This window comes from Rhinolophus sinicus, linkage group LG03, assembly GCF_036562045.2.
Source record: "Rhinolophus sinicus isolate RSC01 linkage group LG03, ASM3656204v1, whole genome shotgun sequence".
NCBI lineage: Eukaryota > Metazoa > Chordata > Mammalia > Chiroptera > Rhinolophidae > Rhinolophus > Rhinolophus sinicus.
Window position 1 is genome coordinate 23266750 of NC_133753.1, and position 17895 is coordinate 23284644.

General features: G+C 41.2%; 1 protein-coding gene across 16 annotated transcripts in view; it reads right to left on the minus strand.

Moving 5' to 3' along the window:
• The window catches only part of TTLL5 (tubulin tyrosine ligase like 5), a 240495-nt gene that overhangs the window by 180576 nt on the left and 42024 nt on the right, over positions 1–17895 (minus strand). For 10 of the 16 annotated variants that reach the window (XR_012494588.1, XM_074327191.1, XM_074327190.1 and 7 more), the window contains exons 10-12: positions 10069–10170; positions 7604–7695; positions 6708–6866 (exon numbers count right to left, since the gene is read on the minus strand). Coding sequence is in view for 15 of the 16 variants with exons in the window: in XM_074327191.1 (XP_074183292.1) it covers positions 6708–6866; positions 7604–7695; positions 10069–10170 (353 nt within the window). In the remaining variant the exon portion in view is untranslated. The remainder of the gene's footprint in view (positions 1–6707; positions 6867–7603; positions 7696–10068; positions 10171–17895) is intronic. The other 6 variants (XM_074327194.1, XM_019733592.2, XM_019733593.2 and 3 more) reach the window with 1 other exon arrangement.

Consider the following 17895-nt stretch of genomic DNA (forward strand, 5'->3'; position numbering starts at 1 on the left):
CACTACCTCCCAAATCCAACACATCACCAAATCTCTTCTCTCTGTTTCTCTTTAATCCAACCTTCTATTATTATTACCTTCTGAGGTGTAATTCACAAAAAATGAAATGGATAGATCTTAAGGGTACAATTTGATGAGTTTTGATAATTGGATACATCTATGTAACCCACGCTCATATCAATCCACACAGAACATCTCCATCACCCCAGAAATATCCTTCACATTTCTTCCTGGTAAACACTCTGTTCCCCACATCATACCCTCAGTCACTATTCTTATTTCTTCCATCATAGATTAGTTTTATCTATTCTAAAACTTCATATAAATGGAAGCACACAGTATATACCCTTTGAGTCTGGCTTCTTTCATTTAGCATGTTTTTGGTGGTTCATCCAACTATCATTGTTCCTTGTTTTAAGACAGATTTATTGAGGTTTGTTTACATACAATAAAATTTACCCATTTAAATTGTACAGTTTGATGAGTTGTGACAAATGCATAGTTGTTTAACCGCCACCACACTCAAGATACAGAACAATTCTATTACAAACATTCCTGTGTCCCTTTGTAGTCAATCCTTACTCCCTATCCACCAGCAACCACTGATTTGATTTCTGCCTGTTCCAGAAAGTCAAATAAATGGAATCATGCAGTATTTAGCCTTTTCAGAGTGGCTTCACTTGGCATGGAGCTTTTGAGATTCATCTATGCTATTACATGTATCAGCAGTATAGCTCATTCCTTTTGTTACTGAGTTGTATTCCAATTTATGGACACACAATTTATTTCTCCATTCAACAGCTGATAGACATTTGTGTCACATCCATTATTTGGTGATTATGAATAAAGCTGCTATAAACATTCGCGTAAGGTATTTGTGTGAACACTTGGTTTCATTTTTCTTGGGTAAACACCTGTGAGTTGGATTGCTGGGCCACATGAGAAGTGTATATTATCACTGCATACTTCTTACCTCCCAAATCATTTCCCGAGCACTGGTCTCTCCCCACTGTAGTCCATTCTCCACATGGCCATCAGAATTACCTTTCTAAGACTTAAATCTAACAGACAGAGACGGGCAATGAATTGGTCCAGCAACAGGCACTGTTGACAGGATGGTTCCTGGAGGATTTTCAATTAGTCACTTCTAGTAATGTTGAATAGTTTTCCATTTGTTGTAATTCTATCATACCAAGCTTTGGGTCAAATCATGATAAATGTTAAAGAAAACAGTAGTAATCCTATTGCTGCCCTGTTAAAAAAACTCCAGTGGCTGTCTGTTGTCTACAGGATGAATTTAAACATGTCAGGCCTTTGCCACTGAGCCCCAATCTACTTCCATAACCTTATCTCCTGCCAACCAACCCCATCCTAGGCAGACTATATCTAGTTACAATGAACTTTTCATTAAAAAAAAAGAAACACATTCTACCTTGACACTGTTCTTTGCATGTCATATTCCCTCTGCTAGGAATGGCTTTCCCTGGCTCCCACAGGCATAGCTGGTAACTCTGGTGTATTCCAAGAACACTTGAGTCACTCTACTACTTGTACTGTCGTTTATCATATTTCATGTCTGCCCCTCCCCACTACTCCAGGGCAGAGGCCATGTCTCATTCATCGTTATATACCAAACAGCCTACACCATAAAAAGCACACAAGAAGCAATCAAGAAATTCTGAAAGAAAAAAAAAAAGGAAAGAAAAAAAATTTTTAAGTGAAAAACACTACATTTTTTGAGAAAGACAAAATAATTTGCAGCTACTCCCCCAAAATAATTCAGCTCACAGGACTTGATATAGTCATAAGAAAGCCACCAATCATAAAGAAAATAAAGAGAAATTCTTATTAAGATTTTGACATATTGAGGGAAAACTTGATAAAAGATGGTCTAGGAAGGGAGGAGGGAGAAACGATTTGATAGAGAAAATAATAACGCATCCAAAGGCCTAAGAGATTACTAAGCATGTCACACCACTAATTCTGGAATCAATCCACTAACCCTCCCCAGAAAGAAAGTCCCAGCTGAAGCTGTAATCCCTTAGGCAGTGGAAAGTGCTGACATTAGCCAGTACACGCTGTCAGTCAAATGTTATTGTATAAAGGAAGTTCTTTTCACCTTGGCTTTGGATTTGAGTTGAAAACCTAAGGAGGAAGTCTTTATCTGGGGTCCAGAAGGAGAACTGGGAAAAAAGCAGATCAAGGTCTGACAGGAAAATGAACTAAATAAAAAGAAAAAGCCCAGAGCCAATTTGTTAACTAGTCCAATAAATCAGGATGGTATCTGGCTACCACATGTAAAGGTAGAATTGAAAGGATTATCTAGGACTAAGTGCTGTTGATTAGAGTAGAAAGAGTGCCCCTTTTCAGGCCAGATCAGCTAGAAAGGTATCATTTTTCCTGAGATCTAGTTACAGGAGAGCAGAAGGAGAATCCAGGACACGGGGCATGCCAAAAGTGGCCGGACACATCAAAACTTGTGTGGGTGGAGAAAGAACCAGAAGGACCTGCCTCTCACAAGTTATTGAACCTCTCTGAATCTATTAAACATGAATAACAAATACCTGTTAAGAGGACTAACGGAAATAACCAAAGAAGAGTGCTTGACAAACAGTAGGTATTTCTACTAATTCCCTTCTAAACAGGAGCATGGGATGAACCAGAAAAAGAGACCATCTCAAAAAGTGAACTGTTTGATGACTTTCATTCTTTTGGTTGTTGTTGTACAAGTAGTTTACGTACATTATTGGAGAATGTATACTGCCTGCTTTCATTCCTTGAAACAAATATTTACGGACATTCTCCCTTTAAGAACGTCAGTTTACCCTGTGAAATGGTCTAGAACAATAGCAATAAAAGGCCAAAACAGCATTCGCTTAACAAAGAGAGGTATACTGAGCGTGGTGTGTCTTGAGCAAAGATGTCACTGGGTTTCTGCCCTAACTAAGCCAGTTTCATGGCATGACGGCTGGTTCCTACGATCCCAGGCGAGAGAGGAACAGGGTGAGAGCCTGTCACTTAGCCATCTTCACACACACAGATAAAACCACTGTCAGCAGTAGCATCTTTAAAGGACAGCTAACATCCTGTTGTTTTTGGCTGTTTTTTCCAACTGGTCAAAAAATCTGTTCTCATAGCCAGCTATCTCACAGTGTCAATTTCCTAAGTATATTTAAAGGGTTGCTGTTTAAGCATATATTTCATGTGGTACCACGTTTTCATAATCCTGAAAGCAGTAAAAATTAGATTGCCTGCCCTGTTCAAAAAACTGTTCTGCCCTGTTCAATAAAACTCTGTTTTATTGGGAGAGGCATCAAAAATTCCATAAATCAAGAGTCTGTGATCAAGATGCCTTGATTGCCAAAACCCATCTTCTGACGCCTTTTCTGCAAGCTGAGTCTCTTTCCTCTGAGTTCTCTCACTCACTAGCTCTGGAACCTGAAGTAAGAGTCTTAATTTCTCAGGATCTCAATTTCTTTACACAGACTAATTATTCTCAGGTCCTTTCCAGATGTACAAATCTATGGAAAAAAACATTAAATGGCTAAGTTTCAAGTAGTTTGTGAAAATCCCTAAGTCTGCATTAAATGCTAATAATACAATGCAGGTATATGTATATATCAGTCCATGTAAAATTTGCTTTGAGAGGAACAAACTCATAATCTACAGCCTTGCACACAGCAGAAACTGAACAAAAAGTTAAATGCAAAAATAAACAGATGAATGGGAATACTGAAGGTACCTGGAAACACAGCTGGACGTGAGAAAGGTGGTAGGGTGAGAAAGAAATCATAGGACAGAAACACTTAGATAGTAATGGAATGCTTCTGGCAAGGACCCACAATGTGGAAGGGCAGAAACAGCAACCAAAAGAATATAGTGAACCCCATCACTGGACTATTGGCTTCCTCTAAAAGCACCAATGCTCTGTTCAAGCCAAATTCTTCTGGGAAGCTCTCAATTCCTGTTTACTCTAAAACAAATGAAAAAGAAAAGAAAGAAACCAGCTTATTCCTTGTAACTTAAAACCCAGGGGAGGTTAGGAATCACTGGGAGGGAAAGAGAGTCACACAAATATACACACGTTTACAAAATCCTATCTGCTGGGGGGAGGTTCATGAAGCACACAAAATCCCAGGGCTGACAGGAAGTGGAATTAGAACCACAAAAGCCAAGAAGACAGTCAACAACTTAAAAAACTCCAGATGCACTCAGTTTATTAAAACTGAACACAAGTAAGGAGGGAGAAAGGAGACCCATGGACCTAGGGGGCATTTCACTGAGTCAGAGAAAGTCACTACTTATTTCACATGAGAACTTCGACTGCCATTAAAGAGATTCTTGAAGAATCTTTAAGAAATTCTTAAGTATCCAAAAGGCAATCAAGCAATGAAACAAAATAGAAAAGGAAACATTCAGAAAAGCTTGTGATGAGTTCTGGAACAAAGATTCTTATACCAAGAAATTTACCCTCGCATAAAAGCCAAGTAGACGTGGAAAAGACACTTGTATTTATTTTCTAGTCTAGGAAGGTTTTTGAAGTTGGAATTATATTCCCCGCACCTCAAACAGTTTACAATAATTCTAAGAGCCCTAGGCCCTTACCAAACCAGATCTATGGTGAAGCCTACTGTGAGGGCACCAAAAGGCAGTTAAAGCAAGTACCAATCATTCACTCAACAAGCATTTCTGGAACATTCTCTCACAGCAAAAACGCTGCTATGCACGGGAGGGGCAGAAATGAGGGAGGCAGTGTTGCTGTGCTCAAGGAGCTTCCAGCCCAGTGCGGGGACAGACACATAATGGGTACCAGACGACATGAAGGTACCACCGCAGATTATGAACGGAGTGCTGGGTGGGGAGGCTAACTGACTGGAAGACTTAGGGAAACTTCGTCTTCAAAGATGTCAGTAATCTGTTGGGTAAAGTAACATAAGAAAAGTACTAGTTCAGGATAAAGCGGGTGCAAAGGCAAAGGGTTAGGAAAGAACCTGGGAGGTCCAGGGAGATGGGGAAAGGCTTGGTTTGGCAGAAATAGGGTGAGAGGGGACGATGGGGAGATAGTAACTACTAGGAATTCATGAAGGGAAGCTCAGAGACTACTGGGCGGTGTACATGTAAACGAAACATCACAATACAATACGTAGGGAGTGAATATAATGAAACAAGTACGGGACAGCCTGACAGAGGAGACACAACAGGGTACTTTGTTAGACAAGCGTTCCTAGAAAAGGCAATGCCGAGCCTGAGTTTTAGATTATAAGCAGGAATGTGCAAGGCAGACAGGAGGGGAGGTTTGTAGCTGGAGAGCAGAACTTACACGGAGGCACAAAAGCATGGAGCGCTCGGTGAGACAGTCGGGTTGTAAGGTATAAGGCAGGAAATGGAATTCTAGAAAAGTCAGCTGGGTCAGATCCTTAGAAGACTGAAATTATATCAAGTTTCTATTTACTACTGAAGCCTCAGGAACCATTTTAAGGATTTTAGAAGACACCAACATATTTGTATATAAGAAAGATATCAAAACCTCTTCAGGTTCCCTATATAATTTTAGGTTGTGGTTTATCTACCATCTTCTATTCTGAGTCTCAACACTTCCCGTTGTTTAGTGACCCTCAAGCACAGACTATCATGACAACCCATTAAAGAGACCAAGAATTATAACGTTTAATTATAAAACTGAAATTTTTTAAAATAAAAAAATGAATTTATTGCGTACAAATCGAGGGCCAGACATTGTGCCAAGTGCTGTGCACTCATCGTCTCACTAGATCTCCATGGTACCCTTAGGAGGCAGGTGCCATCATGACTGCCATCTGACAGTTGAGGAAACAGAATTAGAGCAACTTAGTAACATCAGAACACTAGTCAGGGATGCAAATGGATCTCAGACTAAATCTGTCTGGCTCTGAACTCTGTGGTTTTTGCTTTCCTGTCACCCTGTGCCCTAAGCAAGCCATGACTTACTACTGCATTGCTTTAATTATCCGCCCATCAATGACCCTTGTGTGTTTTTATAAAGCATAACACCTTATGGACACTCACACTGGTGATCAGTGCAGCGTTCACATCCACGCAGAAAGCAAATGTAGGCAGGCCCCTCGGTGCTACAGTGACAGCTAGTGGGTCAGTAGGCAACAGGCTTCCTGATCTAGCAGCTGGGAACTGTGTCTCACTCCTTCCCTGTGCAATCAGGGACTTACTGGTGGCAGAGAAGGGGAGGAGAGGAGGAAGAGGAGGAGAAGAGAGCAGAAGAGAGGAGGGGGTGAACCCACTAGAGAGAAGACTAAAACAAAAAGGAGGAGTCATCGGAAAATGGGAGAAAGCACATACTGGTACCAGCCAGAGCTTCCTGGACCATTTCCCAGTCTGGCTGCCAAAGAGCTCTGGAATATATTTGTTAGAGCTGGATTCCTGTACAGTCCATTGCAGACTTTTTCTGATTGCACACTGACAAAGAGACCCACACTTCAGAACCAATCCCTGCTTCCCACCCAGAAAGCTAGTTAGTTTTCAGGGGACCTCCAACTAAGCTCACAACTGGCATCCTAGTAGGGTCTTCTTCATATGCTACACAAGCTTAGAAAGAAACAAAACTCCACCACATCTTACTCCTGTAGAATCACTAAGCCTCTCCACCCCAGGAGCCCGTCCCAACTTCCCAAGCCCCTTTTCCCAAAACACATTAAGTTCTGGAGTCTCCTTACCAAAACAACTGCTGCGATGAGGAACAAAGGTCTTACAGGCTGTAGCAATAGCTAGTTCAGCAGAGATTATAGTTTTAATGATCAGGTCTTCTACATGGGCCATCAACGCTATAAAAAAAAAAAAAAGAAAAAGAAAAAGAAAAGAAGGAGAAAGAAACACTACAATGCATGGATTAGAAGGACTGGATTCCAGAACACAATACAATATAAAAGCATGTGTGCTCATTCAAAAAAGTCTCTATATGGCAGACTTGTGAATGGGGGCTGCAGGAGAATGCAATCAGTTAGTAGGACAACACAGTCAAGAAGGGAGGCGCTGGGCGATGCACTCAAGTAGCCTCCTAGGACAAAAGACAGACACAAAGGGAAAAGGAGCCTTTCTCCCGTTCTCACTCTTTTCCTCTCACCCTTCCCTCTGTGGACTGAGGTAGGCCTTGTGGCACACACTTCCCCATTCTGCTCAAGGCTCAGCAGTGGTGTCCATTTCTATCCCAAACCCTATACTCAAACTCAGTACTGCCCATTCTCCAATTTAGCAACATGAATGACAGAGATTAACTTAGAAAAATTTGAACTCAGGGCCAATATGGAGACAACTTGTTATATAAGAAGCGGACAGTATCTTAGTTAGCAGTTCAACATTCAAGAAGATAAAATCACTAAAGATTAAGGAAAAAGTTATGCCTTTCAAACTAAAAACAAGAAAAGGGATTTCGTGGGTCATAGAGAGCCTTTTCTCCATCTTGTAAAGGGCAGGAAAAACTGACACCAAAAACAGTGATCCCATTAGATGTCTCAGCAACACATTACAATGAGAGAGAATGACTCCTGATGAGAAACAATGGTAAAGTTACATAAAGAAGACAATCCAAGAACAAAACAGGCCTGGTACTCACCAGTTGTATCTCTGCCTTCTTGTTTCAGATACCTAAGCATAGCACTCATGCTCCATTTGTTCCCATAATCCTCCACTTCTGGATCATCACAACTAAAACAGATTAATGGATCAAGGTCATATATGCAACTAGGCCCAGCTATAGAAACAAGATTTTTTACAAATAGCTTTCTTGGCCTTTTATGTTTTTAGTAGAAAAACATTCCTTTTACTGACTTCCACCTCACCCACTTTTTTCCCCGTCCTTTTTGTCATCTATTCCTATTTCTTCCATTGAAATGAAAATGCATATATTTGCTTTAGAGAGGGGTGTAGGAGAAAAGGCAGCAAATGCTTCCTTAATCAATTACGCATCATGAAAGAATGAAAGAAATATGTGCAAGACTATTAACAAATTTAAGAATGGTTACAATACATTAATAGATTGAAACGTTTGGAGTACAAACCTAGCCTTTTAAGTAACTGTCACATAAGCCCACAAAACAACCCCATTTTCAGACCAAAACTGAGTCTGGATAGGCTAGTGAACTAACCTAGCGTAGCATCTTAATGAACTAACCAAGTACAGAACTGCTTTAGCATCTGAAGCAAGCTCCTTCCTCACGAGGGGCTGACACAGCTTTTTAAAATACGATTTGAGGGCCAGCCCGGTGGCTCAGGCGGTTAGAGCTCCGTGTTCCTAACTCCGAAGACTGCCAGTTCGATTCCCACATGGGCCAGTGGGCTCTCAACCACAAGGCTGCCAGTTCAATTCCTTGAGTCCCGCAAGGGATGGTGGGCTCTGCCCCCTGCAACTAAGATTGAACACGGCACCTTGAGCTGAGCTGCCTCCCGGATGGCTCAGTTGTTGGTTGGAGCTCGGGCTTTCAACCACAAGGTTGCCAGTTCAATTCCTCAAGTCTCGCAAAGGATGGTGGGCAGCGCTCCCTGTAGCTAAAATTGAACATGGCACCTTGAACTGAGTTGCCGCTGAGCTCCCGGATGGTTCAGTTGGTTGGAGCGCATCCTCTCAACCACAACGTTGCTGGTTCGACTCCCGCAAGGGATGGTGGGCTGCGCCCCATGCAACTAGTAACGGCAACTGGACCTGGAGCTGAGCTGCGCCCTCCACAACTAAGACTGAAAGGACAACAACTTGACTTGGAAAAAAGGCCTGGAAGTACACACTGTTCCCCAATAAAGTCCTGTTCCCCTTCCCCAATAAAATTTAAAAAAAAAAAAAAAAAAATACCATTTGATGTATCGCTGAAGGGAACGTGCACCAGAGCGACAACCAAAGTGATGAAGGATGCCGTCGCCATAGCAGCAAAGTGGCAAACGGGGTGGCCTCCCAGGACTGTTGGAAGGGTCTGACACTCTGGAACTTGTGTTCTGCAGCTGCCCCCTCATTCTCTACTACCACTCACCAGATGCATCTTTGCTCACCTTCTAAAGTGAAGGACATGGTATCTTCAACCAATTGCTAACACTGGTCACAGGACACTCAATGAAATCTACATAGCTTCGGTAACTTTGCCATCACTCCCAGATTCCTTCCTTTCTTTCTTTCCTTGGACCTTCTAGGCACCTATTTTTAGTCTGAGTAAAAAGTAACTGTTTGGGTTTCTTTTTATTTTTCCACTTTCTGGCAAAATTATCAGAATGAAAGAAAACAGAGCAGAAAGAATATTTCCACACAGCTGGGCTGGTACTCCCTTCCAGTGAATCCTTTTCTGAGATGGCCTCATTTCTTTCTTTAATTTACTCCTGAGTTTTCCCCCCGATCATAGAAGTATTTATTTTAGAAAAATTCAGGAAATATATCAAAGCTCAGAGAAGCAAACAGAAATCACCCACCTATAATCTCATCCACTATATTTAAGAGCTGTTAACAGCTTAGTACATATCTTTCTAGTTTTCTCCTCTCCCCAGCAAAAATAAACAGCTTCAGTTATCTCATACGTGCAAAAAAGAAATTAAGCGCACACAGCATCTGGTAATCTGTGGCTCCCACGGGACAATGCACAGTGATGACCATTCTTGTCTCTAATCTTGTGTGCACATCCTTTGTTGTTCCTTAAGGTTAAATTCCTAGAAATGAAATTGCTGGATCAAAGGGGCACAAATATTTTTAAAGCTTTTGATGCATTTTTGCCAAGTGCTGAAATGACTTCATTTCTTGACTTCTAAAAAGTTTCATACACCTATTAAATTCCCACCCCTAAGTCAAGTAAGGGAAGACAATGAAGAAGATGAAACTTGGGAAGGCATATTTTGGTAGAGAAAGGTGACACTGTAACTGGGCAAGCGCTGGAGAAGCAGCAGCAGACAAATGCCTCGAAACTGTTAAATGACTGACAGCTTTTCATAGGTCCCCTGGACATAAACACCAAGTTTTCTTCCAGGGCGACATGTTGACTTTCTACTTCCGTGACACCTGGATCTGAGACGGACCACTCTGGTTCCGGGCTCAGCTGCCACCAATACCTGACATAGTCCCCACTCTTCTTATTCACACTGTAGTTTGTCAGGTGCATGAACTGGTTCCGAATGTTCTTGGCTCCCTGGTCATATCGCACAGTTGCAAACCTGATAGAAAGGATACAGGTTAAATGCCAGGAACAGGGTTTCAAGGAAATACAGGCTAGAACTCAGGATCAATGAGGTATTAATACAAGGAGGGTGACATCGTTAACAAATACGAGGGCCGACTCCTATGCTACATGTTTCATACATATAATATCAGATTTAATTCAATCCTTAAAGCAATTCTCTGAAATAGGTAGTCTTATATATAATTTTTAAAAATAGGTCTCAAAACTAAAATGTGACCTAAAAAGATTAAGTAACTTGCCCCAAATCACACTAACTCCAAAACCTATGTTCTTAACCACAAGATGCTACTTCTCTCATACAGAACCTTAGACTGATAGGAAGGATGAAAGGTGAAAATACAGAGGGTGACAAAAAAATGTGTACACATTTTAAGAAAACACTATTAAAATTGCAATACTCAATATATACCGATAACAAAAGATGAATACAAGTCACGTTTGACGTCTGCAATTACAAGAGGTGCTCAAAGTGGTTACCATCAGCATCCAGACACTTCTGATTACGGGGAACTACTGCTTGAGCAACGTTGACCAAAGTGTCCACTTGTATACATTTTCTTGGCACCCCGGTAAGTTATTCACAACTTGAGAAACTGCGTGTAGGATGCTGTGGCTGATGAGGCATTAGCTCGTCCACAAACACCTACTTAGGGCCTATCCAGTGACTGGTACTATGGCATTCCATGGGAAACATTAAGCAAAAAGAAACAAAGGACAGCATCACAACAGATAGACTTGCAACTCACAGCCAGAGGAATAACAGTACTGATCTACAAAGCTCATTTTCAAGCAAACCATAATGGCAGCATTAACAACAGATAGAGTTTAGGTCTGCAGAACAGCACAAATATATGAGCACAATGCAGGAGACTAATTCCTGAATTGGGAATGAAGGCAAAAGACAGACAGATTAAACATGGAGCCCACTGAAAACAGGGCAGCAATTTGATATCCTGGACTATTGTCAAAGGAAGACCAAAATATAAAATATACGTGCCTGTGAAGGAAGTAACCGGGGAAAGAGAAAACTTCCCAGTGACGCTCAACATCAACAAAAGGACACTCGAGTCGAATCGTTATGGTAAACATCCCCCCTGTTTACATACCACTATAACCATATCACCCTGCACTAAAGTGGTTTTCCCAAGAGGCACATCCAAGTGTGTGAAAAAAAAATCCTGGAAGTCCACAAGTTTATTTTCACATAATTTACAAATTATTTACATATGCTCACTCAGACTATGAAGTCAACACAAATTTTTACCACATTAAAGGGCAGCATTTAAACTTTTTCTTTTTCGCTATTTCTTCTCACCCGCCCACCATCTCCACTCCCTAACTCCCTGTACTAGATACATGTAAGAGCTAAAGAAAGAAAAGTACAAAACAAAAACAAAAACAAAACAACTGAAATAAACAAACATGAGGCCAGGAAGAAGGATGTGGACAAAGAGAAAATGCTGACCAGGCTGAATGGCTACGGAGCAAGAGTCTGAGGAGCAGTCAGCCTATATACACGGGAGGACCTCAAATTTTCCAGAAACTTCCAGTAGTTATCACCTAGCTTCTAGCTATATCACGCCATGGTGATTAAACCTTGCCTATCTGTCCCAATCTTCCTTCTACAGATTTCCTTATAGCAAGTGGGACATAGTCATTCTCTGAATTCTTTTAAAAAGCAAAGGGGGCCACGCTGGCCCCACTGAGGCTGCCTGACTCACCCAGACATGACCTCACGGTGACAAACCGCCTGCCATCCTCTCCCCCAAAAGAATAACGGAGGAGAAAGGTTATGCTTCAGAGAAAGAGGTTTTCATCTCTCCTAAATATTGAGTACCTGATCTAATTTGGTCAACAACACGAAAAGACTGGCAAAAGCCTGGTGGTTAAGTGTAACCCAACACATCTGTCAGTCTATACTCCTTTTGTAAATAGGCCTGCATCTCTCAAAAATAAGTTTTCTTCTTCCTAATCTTCCTTTTTGCTAGGGAATTTATATTCCAAACCCCAGCATGAACAAGATTATTAATGTCAGAATGGGCTTCCATAGAGTGTAAGAAGCGATAAGAAATAAAAACTACAGAAAACAAAAACAAAAATGTAAACTCAATGAAAAAGTTACCCAAAAGAACAAAAGGGCTACATTCTTTATTTCACTTACCCTAATGGGATCCATAGAAGACCGTGTAGAGGAAAGTTGGGTGTATATGTTCATCTTTCCTTGTAACCCAGGAAGCTCTTACAGCTCTCACTAAAATCCATATTAAACAGACCACATTCATCTCTGATCACTGTTCTCCAACATTTTCTTCTGATTGTCTAGCCCAGCGGTCCCATTAGTCTCAGATGTGGCATACCAATCAAGTTCTGATTAACCTATAAAGGTTATTTTTTTAAACTTGAATTACTTGCCAGTATTTAAAAATCAGACCTTCCTTCCTGCAGCCCAGTGGCAGCCAGGTCCCATGTAAGGAAGATGGTGGACAGGATGGGAAGGCAGCCCAGAAGCAGTACAAGGGTCCTATCCAAGGAGGGGTAACCTAGATGGCCCCACAGGGGTCAAAGTCCACACAGGAAGGCATCTGAGTAGGCACTGACCAGGGAGGTTGGGAGACGGGCTACATACAAGGGAACTAAGTAAATAAATAAACTTGTTGAAGATAATGGGAGTCAGATTTCTTATTGTTGGAGAAGAGAGACTTAAAAAAAAAAATGAAAGGGAAAAAGCTAGAATGAACCCCGTAGTTTTGAGCTAGAATTGGAGGTATTAGTATGAACCCCTGCTTTTCAATATATAAATATAAAAACAGCTGTAGGGATAAACATAGACGTAAATGTGTATGGATATAAGTGTGTACACACACACACACACATTTCCACATCTGTCCGCTGCGAGGACCTGCGAGCAGACACCTCAGAGCAATGAGCATATCTAGCATCCGGATCTTGATTTCTAAGTACTGTTTTCCATTAAAAGCAACCAGTGCTCCTTAGAGGAAACGGCTGATTCCGGGGCTGGTGCAAAGAAAGAACAAGATGAGCTTGAAACATCTTGTGCTCAAAGAATAAGGGGAACATGTCAAAAGGACACAAAAGCCAGTTTAAAGGGGTTCCTGTTGTCCAAATCTCAGACAATCCGAGCATGAAAATAAATCATGATAGTAAAGAACTATAACCCATTAAATAAATTAGGAATCCCTGAGTCCACACTGGCACATGTGAATAAATGAACGGATACATGGGAAGGAGAGAAAACTCTTCCTTGAAGTAAAATGCCAAATAATAAAAGTAAAAGAAATGCTGGAATGAGAAAAGCATTATTTGGACACCATCATAGTAATAATTCATTCAGGCAAGAAACGTCAATGGATATTAAAATTACTAGGTGAAAATGAGATGAGGAATGAGATTTTACATGGTCTCAAAGTTATCTCCTCAAAAGATACTTATTAACTACAGAGAGGAAAACAAAGTCACTTTACAGTGGAGAAATCCGGCAGACACCATCAATCAAGTGGTCAAACACCACTAAACACATAGTTATCATGTGCTATCAAGTGTAACGCAATGAGAACACAGCATCGCTTCTGCAGCATTCCGGCCAAAAATACATAACCTGAGTGTATTCATGAGAAAATATCAGACAAACCCAAATTGAGGGACATCCTACAAAATGACTAGCCTGTAATCTTCAAAAATACTAAAGTCATAAAAATCAAGGAAAGACTGAGGAAATATTCCAGACCGAAGGAGACTAAAGAAACGACAACTAAATATAACATGTAATCCTGGACTGGATCCTTTTGTTAAAAAGGACATTATTAGGACAATTGGTAAAATTTGAGTGTGGTCTCTAGATGAAAGGGAAAGAGCAGTTCTTCATACTATTTTTCCAGCTCTCCTGTAAGTTTGAAATGGTTTCAAAATTAAAAGTCTAAAAACAAACAAAGGTAAATTTCTCAAAAATTTAGATTACTTACGGTTGCCAGAGGGGAGGGGGGTTGAGGAGCTGGGTGAAAAAGGTGAAGGGATTAGGAAATGCAAATTGGTAGTTATAAAACAGTCATGAGGATGTAAAGTACAGCATAGAGAATACGAGATCATGGGCTACTGTGTGCTGCCATGAGCGGCCCGTGGCCAGCGCAAGTGGCCGCGCCAGCGTGAGCTGTCATGAGCTGCTGTGAGCGGCCAGCCGATGACCAGTGACCGACTGCCTCAGCGAGGAGGGGCAGGCACACAAGGCTCATAACACCAGCGTGGGCCAGGGAGCTGTGTCCTACACAACTAGACTGAGAAACAACAGTTTGAACCAGAGTGGGTGGGGGCGGGGCAGAAGAAGGGAAAAAAAGAATACAAGATCGGACAATTAAGTTTGCGAACTTTGGGGCCGGCCTGGTGGCTCAGGTGGTTGGAGCTCTGTGCTCCTAACTCCGAAGGCTGCCGGTTCGATTCCCACATGGGCCAGTGGGCTCTCAACCACAAGGCTGCTAGTTCGACTCTCGCAAGAAATGGTGGACTATGCCACCTGCAAGTAGCAATGGCAACTGGACCTGGAGCTGAGCTGCGCCCTCCACAACTAAGACTGAAACGACAACAACTTGACTTGGAAAAAAGTCCTGGAAGTACACACTGTTCCCCAATGAAGTCCTGTTCCCCTTTCCCAATAAAAAAATCTTTAAAAAAAAAGTTTGCGAACTTTGTTGCAACGATGTTGCTATCCTTTTTCTGCTATCAGAGGGATTATTCATTATGAATTTGTACCAACTGGACAAACAGTTAACCAAGTTTACTATTTGGAAGTGCTGAAAAGGCTGCATGAAAAAGTTAGAGGACATGAACTTTTCGCCAACAATTCATGGCTCTTGCATCACGACAATGCACCAGCTCACACCGTACTGTCTGTAAGGGAGTTTTGAGCCAGTAAACAAATAACTGTATTGGAACACCCTCCCTACTCACCTGATCTGGCCCCCAATGACTTCTTTCTTTACCCGAAGATAAAGGAAATATTGAAAGGAAGACAGTTTGATGACATTCAGGATATCAAGGGTAATATGACAACAGCTCTGATGGCCATTCCAGAAAGAATTCCAAAATGGCTTTGAAGGTGGACTAGGCGCTAGCATCAGTGCTAGCTTCCCAAGGGGAGTACTTCCAAGGTGACTGTAGTGATATTCAGCAATGAGGTATGTAGCACTTTTTGTAGGATGAGTTCGTGAACTTAATTGTCAAAACTCGTAGAGTCAATAATGTTCCAACAACTATGTATAGTGCCAGATGGTTACTAGATTAATCTGGGGGATCACTTCATAAATTATATAAATGTCTAATCACTATGTTGTATACCTGAAGCTAATATAAAATAATACTGAGTGTCAACTGTAACTGCAAAAATAAATGAATAATTTTTTTTAAAAGATCTGACTATACCACCTGTCTTAGTCCATTCACCCCTATGGCAAAATGTCATAAACTACTTAGCTTATAAACAACAGAAATTTGTTTCTCACAGTCCTGGAAGCTGGAAGGCCAAGATGAACATGAAAGGAGATAAATGGCACCTTCCTGTTCTGTCCTCACATGGTGGAAGGGGTGAGGAATCTCCCTGGGGTCTCTTTTATAAAAAGGCACTAATCACATCCAAGAGGGCTCCACCCTCATGACCTAATATCCTCCCAAAGGCCCTACACCTCCTGATACCATCACCTGGAGGGGTAGGATTTCAACATATGAATTTGGTGGGGGGGACACAAACATTCAGGGAAATTCAAGAATCAAGAGCAGGTTGAGACTGGGAAGGGCAGCAATAGAAGAACTACGTAGGAAAGATCAAGAACAAACGTGTCTTTAGAGACCAAGGCTAAGATCATCCACACCCTCATATTCCCAGCTACTATGTGCGGATGCAAAAGATGGATAGTGAAGAAAGCTGGTAGGGAAAAATGGATTCATCTGAAATACCGTGTTGGAGGAGAACTCTACGAATACGCTGGGCCGCCAGAAAGATGAACAGGTGAGTCCTAAAGCAAATTAAGCCTGAAACATCGCTGGAGGCAAAAATGACAAAACTGAAGCTGTCCTACTTTGGGTGCATCATGAGAAGGCAGGTTCTTTGGAAAAGACAGCAATGCTGGGGAAATAGAAGGCAGCAGGAAAAGAGGGAGACTGAATAGGAGATGGATGGACTCCATCAAAGAAGCCATAGGCATGAGGGGCTGAGCAGGGCTGTTGAGGACAGGACACTGGACACCACTCATTCATGGGGTCGCCAGGAGTCGGAGCTGACTCAAGGGCAGGTAACACAAACACTCAGACCACCGCACCCCCACATACCAACGACTTGCTGGCACTGGAGAGTAAATGCCACGTGGCTAACTTCTTCCTCAGTGAATGTCCTTGTGGGCATTTAGGTTTGGGACTCTTGATTTACACCTTCACATGTCAAATTTAGGTCTGAAACCTTCAACAACTTATTAGAAATAATCTAAAAGAGGTAATTCTCCAAACTGGAAACCTATCTTAGTTAATATTTTAAAGAAATATGAAGCCATAACAAAAGCCATCACTATTTTTACTCTGGAGTGCTAGTTAACGAAACAGAGGTTAGAGAGATGTAGAATTATTCACCATTTAATGGTGTTTATTAATGATGTCTATTTTCAGTATTTTTTTTCTGGTGTGAAGTGATATCTCATTGTGGTTTTTATTTGCATTTCTCTGATAATTAGTGATGTTGAGCATTTTTTCATATGTCTATTGGCCATTTGTATGTCCTCTTTGGAGAAATGTCTCTGCAGGTCCTCTGCCCATTTTTCAATTGGGTTGTTTTTTTGTTGTTGAGTTGTATGAGTTCCTTATATTTTTTGGATATGAGCCCCTATCGGAGGCGTTGTTTGCAAAAATCTTCTCCCATTCGGTTTGTTGCCTCTTTATTTTGTCAATGGTTTCTTTTGCTTTGCAGAAGCTTTTTAGCTTGATACAGTCCCATTCATTTACTTTAGCTTTTACTTCCCTTGCCTTTAGAGTCAAATTCGTAAAATACTCTTTGAACCCAAGGTCCGTAAGTTTAGTACCTATCTTTTCTTCTATGCGGTTTATTCTTTCAGGTCTTATGTTTAGGTCTTTGATCCATTTTGAGTTACTTTTGTACATGGTGACAGACAGCAGTCCAGTTTCATTCTTTTGCACGTGGCTTTCCAGTTCTTCCAGCACCATTTATTGAAGAGGCTGTCTTTTCTCCATTGTATGTTTTGGCTTCTTAGTCAAAAATTATCTGTCCATATTTATGTGGGTTTATTTCTGGGTTCTCAATTCTATTCCATTGGTCTGTGTGTCTGTTTTTCTGCCAATACCATGCTGTTTTGATTATTGTTGCCCTGTAGTACAAGCTAAAGTCAGAGAGTGTGATACCTCCAGCATTGTTCTTTTTCTTAAGATTGCTTTGGCTATTCGGGGTCTTTTGTGGTTCCATAAAAATCTGATGATTTTTTGTTCTATTTCTTTTTAAAAATGCCATTGGGATTTTGCTGCGGTTGCAGTAAATCTGTATATTGCTTTAGGTAACATGGCCATTTTAACTATGTTGATTCTTCCAATCCATGAATACGGAATGTCTTTTCCATTTTTTTGTGTCTTCTTCAATTTCTTTTAAAAATGTTTTATAGTTTTCAGTACATAGGTTTTTCACATCGTTGGTTAA